The 20,557-nt window shown below is 49.6% G+C and overlaps 1 protein-coding gene across 1 annotated transcript in view; it reads left to right on the top strand.

Annotated features, from left to right (window-relative positions):
• LOC139057566 (uncharacterized) overlaps nucleotides 1–20,078 on the top strand; it is a 93,805-nt gene extending 73,727 nt beyond the window's left edge. The window contains exon 2 of the mRNA XM_070536008.1: nucleotides 15,833–20,078. Coding sequence (XP_070392109.1) covers nucleotides 15,833–16,206 — 374 coding nt within the window. The 3' untranslated portion in view covers nucleotides 16,207–20,078. The remainder of the gene's footprint in view (nucleotides 1–15,832) is intronic.
• Nucleotides 20,079–20,557: the final 479 nt, after the last annotated feature.

Raw genomic sequence — 20,557 nt, 5'->3', positions numbered from 1 at the left:
ATCACAATGATGGGCGTAATCAGGCAAACATTGACAGCATTTCATTAGAGGGTGCCTGACTACTCCGTGGAGATTACGTTTAACAATGACAGCAAACACAGAAAGCTTTGCTTACATCGATTCGCACATACGTGGGATCCGCATAATTTTGTGACTATCAATTTAGATGCTTCAGAATGGCGCTCATTAGCGCAACATTTCCATCCACAGTGAGCATAAGCGGCTGTCGTATCCACAGTAGAATTGATTTAAATGGCTTTAATCCCATGGACATATCGTCGCCAACTTCCGTGGGAATGCAGTTGTCAAAATGGAATACAGGTGACAGGGAAATCAGGAGGTTGATGAACGGCAAGTAGGTGGAAACTTGCGCATGACCTCAGGGATATAAAATGACTTTTTGAGCAGCTTGGTCAGGGGGCCATGCAATGGTTTCCACGTCTATTAAAAATCCTCCAAAATATTAACAGAGGCCGACAAAAATGCGGGCATTTTGGGAAAAGTGAAACCGCTGGAAATTTCACGACAGCCTTAGCCTAAATATAAAAGATGACTTAAAAATAAGAAACCATAACGTTGACAGGGTGGCCAAATTCTGGCACAAATAAATCGGCTGTTGAAGCAGTTCAGCTGAAACGCAATGGTGCGAAGTAAGGCGAGAATGTCGGCAAGTATTGAACAAAGGTCAAGTAGGTCCTGTGGCCGACGCCAGCGCTCGGCAGCTGTCAAACGACTGCACGTATTAGCGAGATGCCTGGTCGTCAGTAATTACAGTATTATTCGGGTCTGAAATATTGGACGCGGACTCCATCACATTGAATACAGTGCATTCTACGGTGTCATTCTTGGACAGATGGTACCGACTCTCCAGCAATGAGGATAAGAACAAATTCTCTCACGTGCCGGCCTTCACCTTCCTCCTACTGCCAACATTCCTTTGCCTCCGTAGTCGCTTAGCTTTTATTGGGTTCGGCTGCTAATCACGAGGTCTCGGGATCGAATCCCAACCACGGCAGCTGTATTTCAATGGGTGTGAAATGCGAAAACCCGCGTACTTAGGGTTAGGCACACGTTAACAATCCCAAGTGGTCTAAATTATTCCCGAATCCTCCACTACGGCATGCCTCATAATGAAATTGTGGTTTTGGCAAGTAAAACCTCATAATGCGTTATGTAACATTCGTTAAGGATGTCCTGGGCAGTAGCACAACTCTTGAATACAATTAAGTTTCAGGAGTTGCGCGTGAGGTCCTTGAATATGTCATCATCATCATCATCATCATCATCATCATCATCATCAGCCTGGTTACGCCCACTGCAGGGCAAAGACCTCTCCCATGCTTCTCCAACAACCCCGGTCACCTACTAATTGTGGCCATGTCGTCCCTGCAAACTTCTTAATCTCATCCGCCCACCTAACCTTCTGCCGCCCCCTGCTACGCTTCCCTTCCCTTGGAATCCAGTCTGTGTATAATAGCTGTGTCTTACCAGTACTCACCTACGGGGCAGAAACTTGGAGCCTTACGAAAAGGATTCTACTTAAATTATGGACGAGGCAACGAGCTATTGAAAGAAGAATGACGGGTGTAACGTTAAGGGATAAGAAAAGAGCAGATTGGGTGAGGGAACAAACGCGAGTTAATGACATCTTAGTTGAAATCAAGAAAAAGAAATTGGCATGGGCAGGACATGTAATGAGGAGGGAAGATAACCGATGGTCATTAAGGGTTGAATATGTGGATAGCCTTTATGGCGTTCGATAGCTGCTAGTCTACATTGCGGCTATATAATAAAGGCGGAACGGCAACATAGTAGAGAATGTGGAGAACCTACAAATCCCGCCTATATTACTGCACAATAATTTTAAATAGCGTTCTTGCTTCACGCACGTGGATAGCCGCCAAAGGAGACTACTTTGGAAACTAACTGCAAGTACTGTATATGTCGTACCCAAGGATGTACCTGGCCTGGTGGCCAGTAAATGTGACGTAATATTGCGAGCAGCTTCGGCCATAGCATGCTAACGGATGACGACACAGACTGAAGTGACTAGCGCAAGAGTGGACAAGAGAGAGACGCTACAAGGACAAGCGCCCAGTTGGAAGTTTGCGCTTATCCTTGTCGCCTCTTTAGTGTCTTGCGCTAGTCACTTTAGCATGGAATACCAACTAGCCCCCTCTCACACCCTGCGACGACACAGGGACAGTTTGCTCAACTCTTGTTTCGTGACTTTTGGGTCAAGATGAAAAACCGACATATCCATGTATATGTCTTAATACTTAAGCACATCTAGATTTGCAGCTGCGGCGATAGCCCATGAGTGCGCATTGCAAAGTCGCTAGTGAAATAATTGTGTGCACCTTAACAAATTCGATAAGGGAAAATCAAAATCCATCCACGACGGCGTCTCTAGTAGGCGCGGTGCGATGTTCGGACGTTAACAATGTATGCCGATTGAAGAAAGGCTGCCCCGAAGTGCTTCTGACGGTTAGGCTAGCTTCTTTACTCCGTATAATGAAAAAAAAGAAAAAGAAAAGGAAAAGAGAAGAAAAAAAAAGGAACCGAATCAAAAGCCCAGAATCAACAATTGCTCGTCGCGAGTAAACGCTGGATGACGAGCAATTTCCAGGCGACGAGCGAATACGCTTGATCAAGAACACTGATAACGCTGGCGGGACAAGCATTGTGGCGAAATTCAATGCACAGGGATAGCTTTTACTTTTTTTTATTTTTGTTTGGTTGACGTCATCACGCGTCACCGCGGGAAGTTTGAAAAGTTTAAGGTCAGTACGCCACGTGGTGGCATTCACGCGAACTAAACCCTTGTGTCCAGAAAAGCTGGATACGAACATAAGCAAGGCGCTCCGCTTGACCTGCAACTAAATTATAACGTGGCTGGAAGAAAATTAAGTCAGTGAGCTTCCAGTTATGTTAGTTTTCCTAGTCGCTCAAGCGTCAGGGGAAATGAAAACACAGGTATTTTTTTAATATTTTGTCGCTCTTGCCATATCCAGATTAGCGAAAATACTAGAAAAAATGGCGAGCGAAATTTACAATCCGACGAATACATGTCGTAAAACGGCAGCATGGCGCAGGACTGTCCGCAGGAGGGTGTATAACGTTATTTCAAGCTTTTGTCTTTCCTCAAATGCGTTTTCAAGCGATCCACATGCAAAAAACATATACATACCGAGATAGCGTACATAACATGGACCACAACAACGGCTTTTTAAACAAACGAGATTAGAAAACGAAGGCCTACGTCGTACTTAGAAAAAAAAATGGCTGTGGCTTAGGTAAGGTTAAGCCCAGGATGCGAAGCATACTAGCCTTTATTTTAGTTGTTGAACCACTGTTTAGCCTGGTGAACTGCTGTTGCTTGGCTATATTTGGTTCGGCTAGACGAAGAAACAACTCATGCATTACTTCTTCGCCTTCAAGAGTGGAACGCGACAGCGTTCCCGTCGACCCGCCAAGGGGTGTAAGACAATGGGCTACAGGGCAGCGACTACGCGCCCCGCATTGGACGCGGTGAGCGTCGAGCAAAGCAGCGTTCGGCGCGGCAACGAAATGTGCGCCTGAGCAAGAGACGCACGCCTTAGAAACAGCGCGTTTCTAAGGCAACACCGCATTCACTAGAGGCGCTTTTGTACCGCTTTGAAGCGTTGTACTCGTGGCTCAGTGGTAGCGTCTCCGTCCCACACTCCGGAGACCCTGGTTCGATTCCCACCCAGCCCGTCTTGCAAGAGTTGAGCCAAAGCCACTTCTCCTCTGTCGTGACGTCACGGTGTCACGTGATTTCATGGTCACCGCCGCGCCTGAGGAGCTGGGTTGAGCCCTCGTAATATGCTTCGCATAAAAAATACTTGCAGAATCAACGACACAGCTTTAGCGTCTGAGTGGATAAAACATTGGAACAAAAGTAAATAAACAAATGTGCCATTGCCGCTCGTTATAGCGACAAAGCACCCGTCGTCTCCTGGATTAGGTCAGTCGTCAACCTCTCTTCCAGTTATCAGAGCAACCCAGCTATCGTGATAATCCATGCCGAACATCCGCACAAAGTTCCGGAAGCTGCGTTGTAGTCTTTAAGCCGTGTGTAGATTTTCCTTTTAGTTATTTCGCGCCTTACACCATTTCGTTTCGTTCTGTATGTCACCAATCTCTCTAGATTCTTATTAGTCCTGTTTTTCCACGTCCCGCCCTCTCTACACGCGCAGGCATGTGCCACAAAGCGATGTGCAGCTTCTCTCCAGCAGAGCGTTATCGCTCCACCTGCTCTCCTCGCCCCTCTTCTCTGAAGCGTTCGAAGATGAGCCGATAGCCTGAATCGGGCGTTTCGCGAAGCCTGCATGCTGTTACTCTCGGTTTCGTACTTTGCTGTTCGACTTTCGATGGCGCCGCGTCCTCTGCATCTTTAACGCTGGAACGCCTTTGCTTGCTTGCTTGTTTGCTTGTTTGTTCGTTCGTTTCCGCACCGCCTTGGCCAGCACTGGACGCCGTCTGCGTCGAAGAAGGTCGCGGACGAACTCCGAACGCTCTTAGCAGATAGATCCGAGCTTTCGTGCGCTCCGATTTGCGCTTCCGCCCGTTTCATTCGCTTCGCCGTGAATAATCGGTTCGACGCACGAGCGCTGCAGCCTTCTCAGCGTGTTCGGAGCGCCGACTATACTTCGCGTGACGCGTCCAGGGAAGAGGTGCATGAAGCGGGACAGCGCCAATTAAGCGCCAGCCGCTCCGTACACAATCACCGACGGGACCCGCTAGGATAACGTCTTGTACCATCGTGTATACGTTACGGTGATGTCGCGATACCGTTTTCGCCGGTCGCAGGAGTTTGTATCTGCCGGATGCCCTGCCATCGTAATTACCGCAGTTTTACTCGGCTTGCGTCACTACCTGCCCGGTACTGGCGTTATCATGCAGACGCGCCAGTGGCGGTTAAGAAATCGGGTTGTGCAAAGCCGGACGGTGGTCTAGTGACCCGTCCCTCGCACACTGTTTAAGCTGACGCAAGATGGCGATCTAAGCGAGCTTGTTTTCTTCTTTTTAAGAATCAAAGCAGCGCGGACGAAAAGCAGACAAAGCATAGAATAGGGCAGCGCTGTACAGGCTGTGTTCTAGTACTCGCCGTAGACGGCGAAGTAGACGGCTACACTCTAAGAAAAATCCCGGGGAAAAGGGGAGTAACTGCGCCGTTAGTCCTAAAAAGGGCGCTTTCGTCCCTCAAAGGACTAACTGCATGAATGTGCGTGCCGTGTGCAAATTTCGGAGAGTAAGTGTTTAGTCCCTGCTCGGAAAGAGAGCAATGGGAGGACGAACGGCAACAGTTACTCCCCAGGCACTTCGCTGTTTTCGTCCATGTCATGGAGCGATGCGGCGAAAACGGTATTGTCTATAAATCGTGAATGGTTCGAAGTTCGTGCATTGTCTATTGAACTACATGCAAAGCAGCACCTTGCCTCTTCGTGAGAAAATTACGCGAAACTTAAAACTGGAATGTGAAGAAGCATGCCCTTCGTGCGCACCCCATAAGTGAGCGATACACATTAAACGCGCAAGTCATTGATAGACGGCTAGATTTTCTTGGTCAACAGTACCTAAGTTCCTTCCGTTCCAATGAGATTGCGAACTGAAGCGATGTGTAGCTCAAACGGCACAAGCTAAGCGACAGAGAAAGTGCCCTTATCTGTCGTCTTCGGTGCCCCGTTCGAGCTCGCCTCACGTATACATGGCGTAGTGCCTCAGTTTAAATCGCCCTAAAAGTACTCGGGCTGATTTCTTTCCGCAGTCGCTTATGGTTGCAAGTAAACTGAACGTTAGACTCTCACTGCATAGCTTGCACATCATACGGAGTCACTTTTATATTGCCGCACTTGCGTTCCCATGCTTAACCTTGTCTAAATATCCCTACTTAACAAGCAAGCGGCGTGGTGAAGTGGTTAGAGTACGTGACTTGTAACCGAGAGGACGTGAGTTCGAATCCTGCTCTCGGTCACGTTTTTTTTTTTCAGCTCATTAGTTTTTTTTATTAGGGTATAAATGCCTAATTTAATTTATTCCACCTTTGCGGAGCATCGGAACGAATTACAGTTACTCCCTTGAAGACCATTGGGCAGGGGTAACTGTTAGTCCCCGAAGGAGTAAGCGCATGGGGAGTAACAGTTCGTCCCATGTCAGTTCGTCCCCAAAAGGACTAATGGTTGTGGCAAATCAGTTAGTCCCCAAAAGGACTAACCTCCCTACCCCTTTTAGTCCTTTTTTTCTTAGAGTGTAAGTGGACAGCGGCCATCTTAAGTCTCGTTCCAATTCTCACGAACACGCCAAACTAGACAGCTTCGCCAAGACAGCGTCGAAGTCAAAAGCGGTGCAGGCTACTTTCCTGTCCAAACAAGATGGCGGCTGGGCAGGACGCTTGGACAGCCGACAGGAAGGTTCTCTGCGCACAGAAAACGCAGACACGCTTTCCAGCGCCCTTAGTGAAAGTCACATCGTGTTTTTCATAGGTTCGCAGGCGTAAATACTTAATATACAGAAATAATGTATGCTTTTCTCAACTTTCTATTATCGCCGCGAGGCGGCGTCACGTCGCAGAGGCGTCTCCCGTACGCCTTCCAGACGGCTAGAAAGCGTTCCATGACATGGCCTCGAAGCTGTCTCGCCTGTCTCCTTAGCCGTCTACGTAGACTGTCTGCCATGCTGGTCAGAATTGGAACACACCTACAGTATGCATTTCTTGTCGCTTTCTCGTTGGGTTGTTTCCGCTTTCTTGAAACCTATATGAGAGAACCGTGTAACGCAGTTTACCCAACCCATTCGCAAAAACAAACGAACAAACAAACAAACAAACAGCAACACCACGGATGTGTTCAAATCCGAGCAACTCATCGTATACGTCAAAGACAGCGAGGCTGTGTACAAGATGAAACGGCTCTCACACACTTTGGAATTCTTTATTCTATTTTGCCATTGCCTGAAATATACGTAAGTGTTTGCAGACGCTTCACTGCATCCGAGCCGAGTGCTATCCGCTACGTGTGGTGCACGTCAATGCGTCAGCCTCTGGCGTCCAGGTGCGCCTTCTCGCCACGGATGGAGGAAAAAAGTTAGGAGGGAACATTGCATCACGCAGCCAGCCTTGGCAAGCGAACGCTCCGTGAAGCCCATACATTTGCCGAGTGCTGGCCCACCACGTGACCTCTAACGTCCAGATCAAGGAGAAATAATCGAGATTTGGTGAGACGTTCGGTTTACAGTAGCTATGCCAGTAGTTTCTATTCGGTGCGCGTTTGTTCGGCTGCCCGGCCGTGGCTCTGCCTGCAGAGCAGGAACACTAAATCCAACCACGCACTTTGTCGCGCGCTCACGGGTTGGGCCACCAGGTTGGGCTTCAATCGTGCTGCGCGATGCCCCTTTCTAACCTTTTTTCCTTGTTCTGCGGTTATCACCGACGCCCGGCCGATCATGCGGCCGCTTCGGGGCTATGCCAAGCTGGCCGCGTTTCTGGCCCGTTTCTGGCTCACGTTTCATACCCATCACGCCGCCGCACGGGAATCGCGCGAAAACCGCTTAACAGCTTCGCTGTGAAACAACCCGGTCGCGCAAAATGCTGCACTGGGCCTCTTCGATCATACCGTCCCGGACAGTCCCAGAATGCCCCAGCCAGTGTTTTCGGCCAATGATCGTCGCGTATGCAACGTCTCGGGCCCTCCTGGACAGTCCGGGACGACAAATCTAAGAGGCCCGCTCGAGGGAAAAACGCTGTTGAAGACTCCGTCTTGGTTTTTCCTCCTATGGCAATGCGCACTGAGCGGTGAGCGCGAACGCGCGCTTCGCCGCAGGCTGTGGCGAATTTTAGAGACTTGCGTCGCGCAGGGGCAGCATGAACCCGGGTGTAACGGCGCCGCGTGACAGTTGTCAGATGCGGAGGTCTCGGAGGCGCGACTATACTCCGTATACGCCGGCGCGTTGGCTGCAGTATGTACTTGCATACTACACACGATGCCTCCGAGCATTTGTCCGTAAAAGTAAATTCGCACACGCTGGAATACCCCCTCCGCCCCCCCCCCTCCCACACAGACACACACACACCAAAAGTTTAGAAGCCTCTGACGTCACACTTGACGTGCTGGTGCTACGGAAGAAAAAAAAAAAAGGAGTGAAGCATAGACGTCATTCATTCTCCCGCTAGTGATCAACCATATTCCGCCGAATGAACGGAAATAGAATGTTAGAAGACTATAAGCCTAACCTGATTAGCCTGCCATCATATATTTCGAAAACAAGAGACAATAGTCTGAAACTTTATGAATTTTCTTTTGGAGACGACGCCTGCTGATATTCGTATTTTCCTTGGACCGTAAGGGTGTGGAATGTTCTTTCGCCTACAGATGTTTGCATAGCGTCTAATGATGATTTCTACCGCGCTTTGCGGGCTTGATTTGAGTGTCCATTACATTATGGAATTATATAGAATCTATCCCTTGCTGTAATGCTAGTATAGGCGAGAATGGTAATAAATAAATAAACGAATAAATAAATAAATAAGTAAATAAATAAATAAATAAATAATACTTCTCATTAGTGTCTCCTACTTAATTAAGCTCAGTGACCAATTGTGGCATTGCTACGATTCTAAGACGCAAAGTCCCAATCAATCAAAAGCGGAAATTAACATTTAGCATCGGAAACACAAGACAAGAGGTAGGGAGAAAAAAAAAAGAAATTTGGAGGACGCTTAAGCTTCGCCTTAAAGAGTGAAACGCGATTGTATTCAAAGATCCCTGACGGCTTCTCACGCTTCCTGGCAACTGTAGTGTATCTAACATTAATTTTTACCAAGAAACGCTGGCGGCGAACGCTATGCCCGAAGGCGTGCTTTCTGGTAGAAACGCGGCCTCTTCGCTGGCCGATCCCGGAGGTAGTCCACAGCCGCGCCAATAGTATTACGTCATTTTTAGGTTTCCGTTAAAGTTTCGCACTTTCAACATTTAAGTCTGAGAAGATTTAACAGAGTAAGCATGCGCTGTCGGTGTGTTGTATTGTGACATTTGTTTGTGGGCTGTCATTCTCAAAATTCGAAGGAATAACTCTGTCAAGAAGGTGCGAGCAACTTTAGTGATAGAATGATGTGGCAATATAACCCGTACATGCGCATCTCATATAGCAAGGCGTGGCATACTTATACATATACCTGAATGTATACGGGAATTATCGCTCACGGCTACGCCGGCGCCGGATGCCGACGCCGGATTTTCTGCAAGATAGCTTCGTCTTGCGCGTACGCAAAAAAAAAAAAGAAGAAAGGTCCAGCCGACCGACGCGTTCCAGAACAAGCGCTCGCGAGTGGTTAAAAACAGGAAAGCAGCCACAAGTTACTGCTGCAGAAGGGTTGAGGGAGCGGCGCAGAAAAAGAAATGGTGCAGGAAATAAGCTAAAGAAAAAAAAGCGAGAAACTTGGCCTGAAATATCTCGATCGCCGTTCCCCCCGCACACTTCATCGCGCTCTCTTGTTTACACAACGGCGGCAACAACGACGGCGGCGGAAAATTGCGCCTCCGCGTGGAAGCGGCGGTTAGAGCGCGCGCTCTCCTCGAATCGGAGCGAACGGTGCGAGCCCACGCGATCTCCTCCTAACCGAGCGGAAAAGAAAACAGGAATAAATAAATAAATGAAATAACAAAGTAGCCAAGTATGCCGAGAATAAAGGGGGAAACCCTAGACGTTGCGGGGAAAGATTGAGGAAAATTGCGGCGTGTACAAGCGAACCGGCGGTGCGATGAACTGTCTCAAAAAAAAAAAAAAAAAGAGAAAGTTATATATCGGCGTTTTTTTTTTCTATTCGCCCTGTGCGTCTGAATATGCGCTGGCCCATCGAAAAAGAAAGAAACGAAAAAAAGTGAAATAAGAAAAGACGTCCCATGCGAAACGTTCGTCGTAAATAGATTACGACGAACACTGTTGCAGCAGAAAAATTTCATTTTTTTTTCATTTACCCATTCGTTCGTATAAATATATAGCTGCGTTCAAACTCCCCGGTTCTTGACCCGTCTTCCGCTGTGGGTACGTGCCATATCTTGAAAGGTCATCATCATCATCATCACCAGAAAGACCGACACGTCGCCGTATGGCTGGCTGGCTAAGGCATATGGCTGTTTGTTTGCTCAATTCATTTCGCAATCAAAACAACGAGACCGCGCGCATATCGATGATGTCGTGCACGTGCACTTGGCAGGCGCCAAGGCTGAGGAAGAAGGCAGCGTGAAAGGTGCATGTAACATTTGTGTCATTTCATTTATAACCACCTTATTAAATCGGCATTAAATTAAGGGGGAAGAGAAGGGGAGGAGGCTTGAACATAGGTAGAGTAGCAATGAGTACTACATGCATGGTTTAAATAACAATAGAACTGAAGGAAACGACGTTATGACTTGAGCGAACCACCAAATTATAACAATTGCTACCGTAAGCTAACCACCGCTTGGTATGGCTTTAACAAAGACTTGTTTTTTTATGGCCCGTCGCTAATTCCGTTATGATTTAATGCTGGAGTTTTGTTGCTATGACCAACGTTACTAGACTAATCGGACCTATTCTAGTAACGTTGGCTATGACAACATTACGCATAGCTTAACGTCAGGCACGGTGACTGCTTCCGAGCTTAAGATTAGTACCCAGGCTCTGTCTCGGTGGCCCTGTGTTTTCTTTTTTTTTTTTCAATGTAGCTCTATAGAATTCATGCAGCCGGCACTGAGTGTGCCCGTGGGTTTGATGGAGCTAACTAACGACGGACGGAGGTGTACACGTTAACTTCCGTTAAAATTGCATCCCTGCTCGCATTACTTCGAAGTTGACTTCGGGTGGGTGCCCTTTGGGAAAAATATTCCTATGCCGCGATACTGCTGAAAACACCGGATCATAGTTTGCATTGACGGCGCTATCGGGTTAAGCGGAACCCGCTTGCGCTGGAACTCTTTCTCCCCGTTGCCTATGATTTACCAGGAATACTAAGTGCTGAAAAAAAAAAAAAGCTTCTTTTGCCCAGCTAACCGAAGCAACCATCCAGACTGTGTAAGTTATCAACTTTTGCCGCGGTTAGTCAACCGTCCGCTGCTGCAGTGATGTTTGGTCGACGATCACGTTACGAGTTACTTACTAAAGCTTAATCAAAGCAGGATCACGCTATTGGTCGTAGCTCCTCGAAGCTTCGGTAAATATTAAAGACCTGGCTTAGGACCAGCAACTTGCCTCGGTGAAACCACAACGAAACTGCAAGCTCTATTTTTTAAATATTTCGTTCACTTGACTCCGCGCCCTGACTCCCCCCTCGTTCGGTCGACAAAACAGCGGGGTCCAGCCGTAACTCGGTTAGATTAATTAGCTTTATCGGCGACGCACGTAGGGCCCTCGTGTCGGTACCGACATCTCTCGGGTAGCCCGCGCACTAAACTCACTCCCCGTGTCGCCTCCTCGGACGTTCTCGTTTCACCCGCGCTTGCCGATGCTCCGCGCGATATCCTGATTAACGGGTGCCATCGTGGACGCCGTTTAACTGTGCCGGAATGACGCCCACTCGCTCGATGAAAACGCAGACCGTGCGCGGCCGTCAATACACAGTCGGTGCTTTTGTTGATCCGGTTTGGCTGTTACGTGTACGAGCGTGTCCTCTGCGTATTACTCTGCGTGCGTTTCTTATTACCGTTCTTCGCTTTTAGTGACGAAAGAACACCCGGAAGCGCCGTATATCTCCGCTCTCCCCATCTTTTCGGTTATATCTGTACAGCCTCGGCGACGCTTCGTCCGTGTTGCGCCTTACTTCCGAGACGAATAATTATGTCTCTCCGATGTTCTGTTTCTTATTCTTCTTTGCTGAACTTCTTCACGGGGCAAGCGCACTGTTACAGAACAACGCATACCGTTGCGTCGACGTTTTTCTTTTCTTCTTTTCCATTTCTGTGTTTTTTTAACGTTTCCTGGGAGTTACATCGTTACGTTTTCTTTCTCTTTCTTTCTTTCTTTTTTCGCGTTCGCTCTGATGCTGCGATATGCGCGTGTGCCGAGAAGCGCCGCGCGCTTTCCGACTCGCTTCGAGCGTATATCGCGCCGGAAGCGCGCGACGAGGCGCATTTACGCGCTCGTTTATGCGCGAGGCGTGCGCTCTCCACGGCGCGCGTGCCTGCATGCCCACGTGGTAAGAAAAAAAAAAACAGTAATAGTCGCCGTCCCTTGTCTAGCCATAGCTACCCGGACGACAACGCCCCGTCTGAAAGCCTCGGTGTTTAATAGGAGCGGGTCACTCCTTGGAAAAGGTGTTTGTGGCGAGAGCAGCTGGGTGTCCTCTAGCTTCGTCGGCGGCGGGGCGATACTGGGATATACAGTGCGGCGTGTTTGTTTGTGAGTGATTCAAGGAGTAGCTCTACACCGCCTGAAACGAGAGTTGGAGGCAGCGAAATGTGGCGCGCAAGCAACACTGAAAGACTGCGATGAGCTTATCGCGTCAACTTTTTTTGAGTTCACCGGAATGGGTTGTATAGGGAGGAGAACGTAGAGGCCGACGGACTTGCAAGCATGCGCTACGCGTTGTTAAACTGAATACGTTATGCCCGCCCTGCGAGAAGCCGCTTTGCGTACGTAATGGCGCCCTCGATTCGAAGGCGTCAGTGCGACTTGCCTGCAAAGCGACCGTATACATGACAACAAATGCGTAAAGTATGTACAGACAGCGTTCTGTATCGCAGACCAAGATGGCGAGGCTCATGCCTCGATCCTGTTACTTAATATCTTCAGTGGAGACACCATTTTATACTGTTGATACTGTTGCGCTCATTGTACGCATTCAACCGATTCTGCGGATTAGGCTCTTCCATTGTAGCGGGTGAAAACGAGGACGCGAGGCGTGTCCTGGTCCGCCATCTTTGTTTTTGTGCATGGGCTCGCTTGCCGTGTCAGTGTAAATAATGTAAGTAAGCCCCTTGTTCGAATACTTTCTCGTAACATGTCGGTGCGGTGCCCGTGTCACGAGATTTCTGCGATAACTTTTAGATTCGACGAACAACCGCTTCGTACTTTCCCGTGTGATTGTGCCTTTTCTGCGCTATAACTTCGTGCTACATGTATATCTAACACTCTAAGCCAGGAAAAAAAAAAGAAAAAGAAAGGTTTAATAACGCTTTGGGGTTTATTCGAGACCCTCGCGAGTAAAGATGTGTGCGGGATTTCTGTATAGCGATGTTTCCGCAATATCTCGCCGAGAATCGCTGGAGATTTCCGCGAGATCGGCGCAGAGAAGCCGGAAACGCTTTTGCGCGGGGTCGTAGAGGAAAACTGTCTGGTTATATAGCGCATAAACGGAAACCGCGATTCTTACTCACCTCTATCGCACTCAGCGCATTATTTGATCAAGAGACATTGCACGAAGCGTCGTTTCGATTATATATAGCTACTTATATTGAATTTTTGTTTTAGTCTTACCCGGGTTCCTGCCTTACTACATAGATTCGCCTCCCGTTGGCGTGACCGCCGCTTCTGACCTGCGCGTCTTCACAGGCTCTAGTGGAGTTCACGGTGGCTTCCTATAGAGCATGCGCGCTGTATCGGCGCCGTGTCGCGTTTGCGCGGGAAACAAGAGAAAAAGATAATTCAGGAAGGGAATTTCTTTTTAAAGAGGAATCCTTTCAGAATGCCGTCTATCGCCAGCGGTCCTTCCTGGTGGCACACATACATACCGAGAGCCGCTGTATAGCTATGGAGTTGGCGCAGCGGCCCTTTTGACTGTTCCTTCTCCTCGGGCCCGTTCCTGATATATTTATCCGTTCTCAGAGGCTTCCTGAAGATGCAAAGCTGCTGCGGCGGCGCGGGCAGGCGTCTTTCCTTCGAACCGCGAAGGTGATCGGCCGGGCGTGTCGGACGAAAAATTCGGCACTCGCTCGCTCGCTCACCGTGTGGTACGGGCACACATAGCTGTGTGAGCAGGGGTCTCTAGTCAGCCATGGCGCGTAAGCTCGGAGGCGCGCATTTTCGTGCTTGTGTGTACCAATGAAGATGGCGCGCGCGCGGCCGACCAAAGACGAGCCTAGCCGAGCCGAGCCGAGCCTCCTGCTATACAGTTGTCCGTGACCGCCGCCTGCGCCTGCGTGTTGGCTTCTGGCGCTCGTGTAGCGTGACGACGACCCGGCGTGCGATGTGCCGGCGCTGTAGGCGGCGAAAGAAGTACGCGCACACACATACACACGCACACGCACACACCGCGAAGCAGCTACAGTGCGGACGCGGACGGGGAAGACAGAAGCCTAAAAATAAAGCGTGTTCCGCGGCTTGGCGCGCCTTTTGTTCCGAGCAAATTTCGGCGGCGTCGCCTCGGGGCACGCTGCGCACTTTTTTTTCCCCCCAATTTGCTCTTTTTTTTCTCGTTTTTTTTATTTCTGCTTGGTCTCGCGGCCACAAGACTCACGGAGGTTCCCTGGCGCACGTAAACTGACGTTTTTGTTGTTCCTGGTGCGGCATGTGTTTGTAAGTGGCCTTGAGTCTTAGAATTTGCTGTTACAATTGGAGACGAAGCCTTGCAGTGCAGTTACTGTACATGTGTAAGAGGATACTATAATCTGGATGTTGGGATGGCCCCTTTGGGTTGTCCTTGTTAAGCTTGTTGGCGACCGGCGAGAAACGGCGGCGTACAAGGAGATCTGTGGTTAATAATGCTGTCCGCGGGCTTGTAGGTTTTGGGACCACGAAATACATCCGGATGCTCATTGTGTCTGCAAAACCCTAACGAACGTAACAGATTATTCGTCTGCTTTGTGTACGCCTGTGAGGATTTCCTGTGGTTTCTGCGGATAGCATATTGGGACGCCACTTCAAAAAAAGCAAGAGGGAGGTGGCCAGTAATTTCAACGTGGGGTTTCTTTTTCGATGTCTGTGCACCCGTTTACGTTGCACTGGGTCGTTTTGTTATAGCGTATTTGAGCGGTCTCGAAAGAGAGAGAGGGGAGGGGAAGGAGGGGACGTGATAGTTGACCTTTCATGCAGTGACCTTACGACGACCAGCAATGGGAAGCAACGAACAAATGAGCGGTGTCGTTCTTGCCGTCATCTTTTGGCTTTCGTGTTTCTTGCTGGCCATGCTCGCCAGATGGCTTTCAGTATAGAGTGCGTAAGGCCGTTCTGAAGGTGTAGAAAAAAAAAACGAATTGTCTGCCTGAAATTACCGGACAGCTTGTTAAGATATACAGCAGATAGGCCCGAACGTGGTCTCGATCATCCATGCGTTGCTTACAGCCGGACGGGAACTGTTCCTCCGGTCTTCGCCGCAAGAAGTCGCTTCGCAGGCTGCGACCAAATCTTTTATTCTCGACGTTTTATTCCGCGTCGGTGACGGTGACAATTATTATACATTTTTTTTTGTGGAACTTAAACGCCACCTTAATTGTATCCTTAATGTGAACCCATTGCTGTCTACTAAGCGCATTATGCCATCCTGTGGCCATGTACTTATCACCATTCGACGTCACTCTGGTTCTTCTCTACTTATGCACCACCAATCTTCGAAGCGTCTATTTCGAAGATAATTAATGTTCACCGGTCCCGCGAGTGTTTTATCCTATAGTTACAGTATTTAAACCTTATGGTTTCGTGAAGACTGACCTCCTATTTATCTACTTGTGTATGTATACTCTGACACTCTAACAACGTATTTGCGCAATTGTCTTCGCGATATTTGTGAACTCTTAGTGTAGCGCGGCACTCGCTAGCGGTAGCGTTGCCAAGGTAGTCGCTGTTGCTGCCACGTTCTCCGATCTCAGACTGTGTCCGCTCCCTTCTCCTCTCGCTGACGCAGGCGTGAGCGGCGGCCAGCAGGCGTCGCCGTCGTCCTCGACGACCCTGGCGCTGAACGGCGCGTCGCGGTCTCGCCTCTTCTCGCGCGACCGGCTCAACACGACCGACTACATGCACACCCTGGCGACGCTCGACCGCCGGCTGGCCATGGACGAGATCCTGGAGAAGCGGCGACGCGCCGTCTTCCTGCAGCAGATCCGCTGCCACGCCCCGGGAGACGAGGACGACGTCTTCCTCGAGGAGGGACTCTTCTGCCCCGAGCCCGCGGGAGGAGGGGCGCCGGGCAGCAGCAGGCACGCGGCGGCGGCGCCGGCCAACGTGGACGACACCGCGTCCGCCAGTCGCATGCAGCACGGCGCGACCGCCCTCCTCTAGGGGGCGCTGCGGCACAAATTGCGCGCTCACGTTCCATGTTCTTGTTTTTTGTCTCCATTTTTTTTTCTTTCTAAGAAACCGATGTCGACATTTCGTGAGCGTACGCGCTGTACAGTGGATGTGCAGTCAGTCGCGGCCACCCTTAACACGAACGACGCTGTAAAAACAAACAACAGGAACTAAGTTCTTGAAGCAGACGTCTGCTGAGCAGATCATGAGCCACGGCAACTGCCGTTCTTGTGTGCAGTGACGATGGCGGCTCCATTGAAGCACCGTTATTCGCAGCACGGGGGATGTAGGAGTGCCGCAGAGGAGCAGCGTTCGTGTCAAGGTTGAAGGCTGACTGTCGCAGTGGTCCAGAACAGAACCTACGCTGAATAGACCGACCGAGAGCGGGTCAGTCCGGGACGCCCGGCAGTCATGTGTTGGTGAATTTCGGTTCCGATTTATATATATCTAAAAAAAAAACCTAAACTTAGCACTCTCGCGTGCTTCTCGTCCCTCCAGAATGGGGCCACATTGCCGTCGCGGCTCCTGGTGGCTGTGTGACAGATTATGTGCAGCACGCTTGTCACCAGCTCACAGCGGCACTGCTTGCCAGGTGGCGCCGCCGTTACCAGTGATCAGTGAAAATGATTGCACGCTAGACGTACCGTTTAGCCGGGGCTATGTTACCTGCGCTCTGTTGGTGGAAGTGCTCGTCGCCTTTTGACCAGCGTAGTAGTTGTGTTCTGGATCGGCGTAGCATACATGCTCGAAAACAGCTGGAGATCGGTCTCTTCGATTTTGGCGGACAGTTGGTGGTGGGAGCATCGCAAGCTCCTTGTTTGGGGAGCGTGCGTGGGGCAGTAATCCTGAACCGTGTGAAGAGGCGTTCGTGTGACTTATTCCGAGCGCTGATGAAAGGAGCGTGTGAGACACAGGACTGTAGAGCTCGTGACATGTGCTCCATAAAGCGCTTGGTATTAAGCGGCTAGCCACAGTGGGTGACAGCGTCGTGTACACCACACACTAACGCTCCAAACTGCGATGACCGATGGAAACTATCATTGCGGAGTCGAAGGGACCGGTCAGAAACGCTGTAGCTTACAAAGCAGGGGGCATTGGAAGACGCATCGAGAGTACAGAGGTCAGCTGGGGACGGTCACATGACCAATTACGGCGAGTGGCGCTGTTTAGCAAGCACGGGTGTTGTCGGGACAAGCCCTCAAAGCCGTGTCGTCGAATTCACCAGCCACGTGCCGTCGGTGTGCAAAGCGTCCCCAGCCGATCGTCGTACTTAAAATGCCTTGTCCTGTGGCCTGCCGCTCAGTTTCATGTTTTGCACACAGACTTGTACAAACGTCAGAATTGTACAAAACGTCGTGTAGATACGTTGAAAGCAGCCGAATCTCTGCTTAGTGCTGCAGTGTGATTCTGCAGTACGTTTGTCTTGTTTTGTTTTTTTCCGTTTACGTACATGCCCGTTGTGCGATTGGCTCGCTGTCATCGGTTCGGACACCGCCCGAAAACCGCTGCATCTCCGTGAACATCGAAGGGTTTCCAAGTTCACCGTTGCTTTCGACCAAATGACCTTGGTCACTGTCGAAGTTAACGTCGCGACCGCGTCAGAAGAACCGAAATATCGCCTTTGTAAAAGCGGCAGTACTGACAATGCAAAAAGTTAGTCCATGCCCGGACCGACAGCTTTTATGTTTTTCTGAAATGACCGACAATGCGGGCAAATCTTGGGGGAACACCGGCCGACAGGGTAGAGACGATTCCTTGATGTATGTAACCGGCGCGAGAACTCTAAATTTGATTGCTCGTGTTTTGCACTGTTGGGTGCTTTGTAAATTTCTCGCAGCGTAACCCTCGACAGCTTGCCGTACGGAACTGCTGTCTTGCTGCGCACTTGTTGGTGCTTTCTAAAGAAAGCCAGGAATGTTATAATGTAATTGGAGGGGGCGTGGCCCGCTGTTTCACTGTTGAAGACGAAAGCTCGTGAAATTAAAAGAATTACGATAAAATCCAAGCAACTGGTGCCACTGTGGAAAAGTTTGATTGCGCCCGTACGAAAACTGATATCGGCGCCGACGTCATCGTTTTACTGTCTTCTCGTGGTGATTCGTGTTCAGTGCTGAGCCAACAACACCAACCCTGCTCACCACCAGGCGTCACCCGACAGGTTGCGCCATCTCGCGGAGAAAAGTTTCAAGTGACGCCGCCTTGTAGTCCTCGTCCGGTATTGTGGCAGTTTGACCAGTCAGCGCTGTTAAGTGAGATTCCCTGTGATTGCATTCTGCTCACTTAAACGGTTTAGGCGACATCAGTTTAAAAACACCCGTGACACATGCCGGGACGTGTAGCCTGACGGCTGCAGCTGTTTGTCTGATGCCGCGGACGGCCGCTGGCTAACTTGTAAGACGCATCGGTCAGTACACGAGCCTGCCCACCGCTTGGTGCTTTTCTTTCGAGCATGTGCCTCGACCGTTGACCCGTGCCCTATGGTGCTGCACCTGCGAACGCATCCGAGTAGACGGGCACGACATGCTGATTACTATCTACGCCGTCCGAACGTTTTGCAGATCGGAGACGCACCTCTGCGTGGAACGCTCTGTAGAATTGACCTTTTCGTCTCGATGCCTCTGCAGAGGCTTGCGACCGGCTTCCCATGGTCACACACACACATACATAATGTATCCCGGTTTGCATTTGAAACCATGTGCTCATTCGGGCCTCGTGCCAAAGTCGTCACGGCGGGGCAGGAACCTACAAACGCGGCCTGCCTGCCTGTTTGGAGGGGGGGAAGGGTGGGGTAAGATACCGTTCTAAGTGCCTAATTGTTGACAAGGTGCTTTTCTTTTGGCTTCAGGGAGGAGTGAAAATAGAATTGAGGTGTGTTCGTTTTCGAGGTTCACTCGTGAGGTCACCATTTTGGCTGGACCCCCTGCGCATGCACAAGGCTCTGACCTGGCTGTGAACTCCAAATTGTCTCTCAATTTTTTTTTTCTTTTTCGTCTAATAGTGATGAGCGCAAATTTAGTGCGAAGCTTTGTAGGGGGTTTCTTTTTTTCATTATTAAATTCTATGCGCGAATCAACGTGCTTAGACATGAACACCCCTGGTTCTGTGGAAACCTTAGACAGCTGTTTAGGGCTGGTCACGAGGTGGATGCTAGTGCACCCGTCGCTGCGCACTCGTTGAAGACTGTGCGATACTGTTCTCTTCCGTAATAACGCGTTCGTGTGCGGACCCTAGAAAAATGCTTGCAACGTGCTCTGTTCGCGATTCCCATGGACCATAAAGAAGTGTTCACATTTGACCCAGAGGACGATTTTTTTTTTATGGCAGCTACAGATAATTTTGTTTACTCCACTGCTTATTGTTATATTATTTCAGTTTTCTTTTTCACGGAACTGTACTTGACCACCCCCGTAGTTTCTGCAGTTTATCAAGTTTGTAAATCGGCACGTTGAGTGCACCTGTACATTTTTCTTGCCATATGTGGCAAGACACACTTTTTCCAAGCATGAAAGAGAAGAAAGGAAGTGTAACGAAAGTGTCTACTTATTACTTGTCAAAGCAAATTTGGAAATGTGTTTGCGTGTCTCATTTATGAGCGTGGCGCTTCTGGGGCACATGCTTGGCAAATTTTGTTTCTGTATTGTATTCATTGACTCGGAGACACCGCTTGGACGGCAATACTGAAACTGTTATAATTTAATTAAATCGTCGTTGACGCTGTCATGGCGATGAAAAATGTGGAAGACTTTGACGAATGCTGTGTTTGGGGAACTCTCGCTTCGCTCGGCATTTGTCTACAATCTGCCAATCAGATGAATCTATTTTTGGTAAATAAAAACGAGAAAAGAAAATACCAGAAAACTGGAGTGAGTGTTGTCTTTCTGTCTCTCTTTGTCTCTATCGTTGCTTTAAAAAATTGGCTGAAGGCTTAGCTTGGTTAAGCCTGAAAGATTGCGAAAGCAATACCCTTGGCTGCGCCTTGGTTCGGCTGATGGTGTGGAAATGGTTGCCCTTTGTTAAACTTGTGGCTATACATCATCCGACATAGCGCAAGGCAGCGCGCCGACCACTGCGAGGAGCCGAGCTGTAGCCCCATTTATCCTCCTAGCGTGACGTCACACCACCGAGCGCCCTCTCGGCGCGCAAGGCTTCGCCTCCACCATCGATGCCGCGAGCTGGGGCCCCGTCTCTCGGTCTGGCGTGACGTCACACGGTCACGTGACGCGCAGCTGTGTAAGGAGGTTCCATGACCACCGATGGGCCGAAAGTGCGAGCAGTATTGCCGGCGAGCAGTTACGGAGTCGCCATCAATCGTAAGTGCCTCGCTGGCGTAGTATGAGGGATC

The sequence above is a fragment of the Dermacentor albipictus genome, chromosome 3 (assembly GCF_038994185.2).
Source record: "Dermacentor albipictus isolate Rhodes 1998 colony chromosome 3, USDA_Dalb.pri_finalv2, whole genome shotgun sequence".
In the NCBI taxonomy this organism is placed as follows: domain Eukaryota; kingdom Metazoa; phylum Arthropoda; class Arachnida; order Ixodida; family Ixodidae; genus Dermacentor; species Dermacentor albipictus.
Note: the sequence above shows the minus strand (reverse complement) of the source record. Positions and strands in the feature narration are given on the sequence as shown.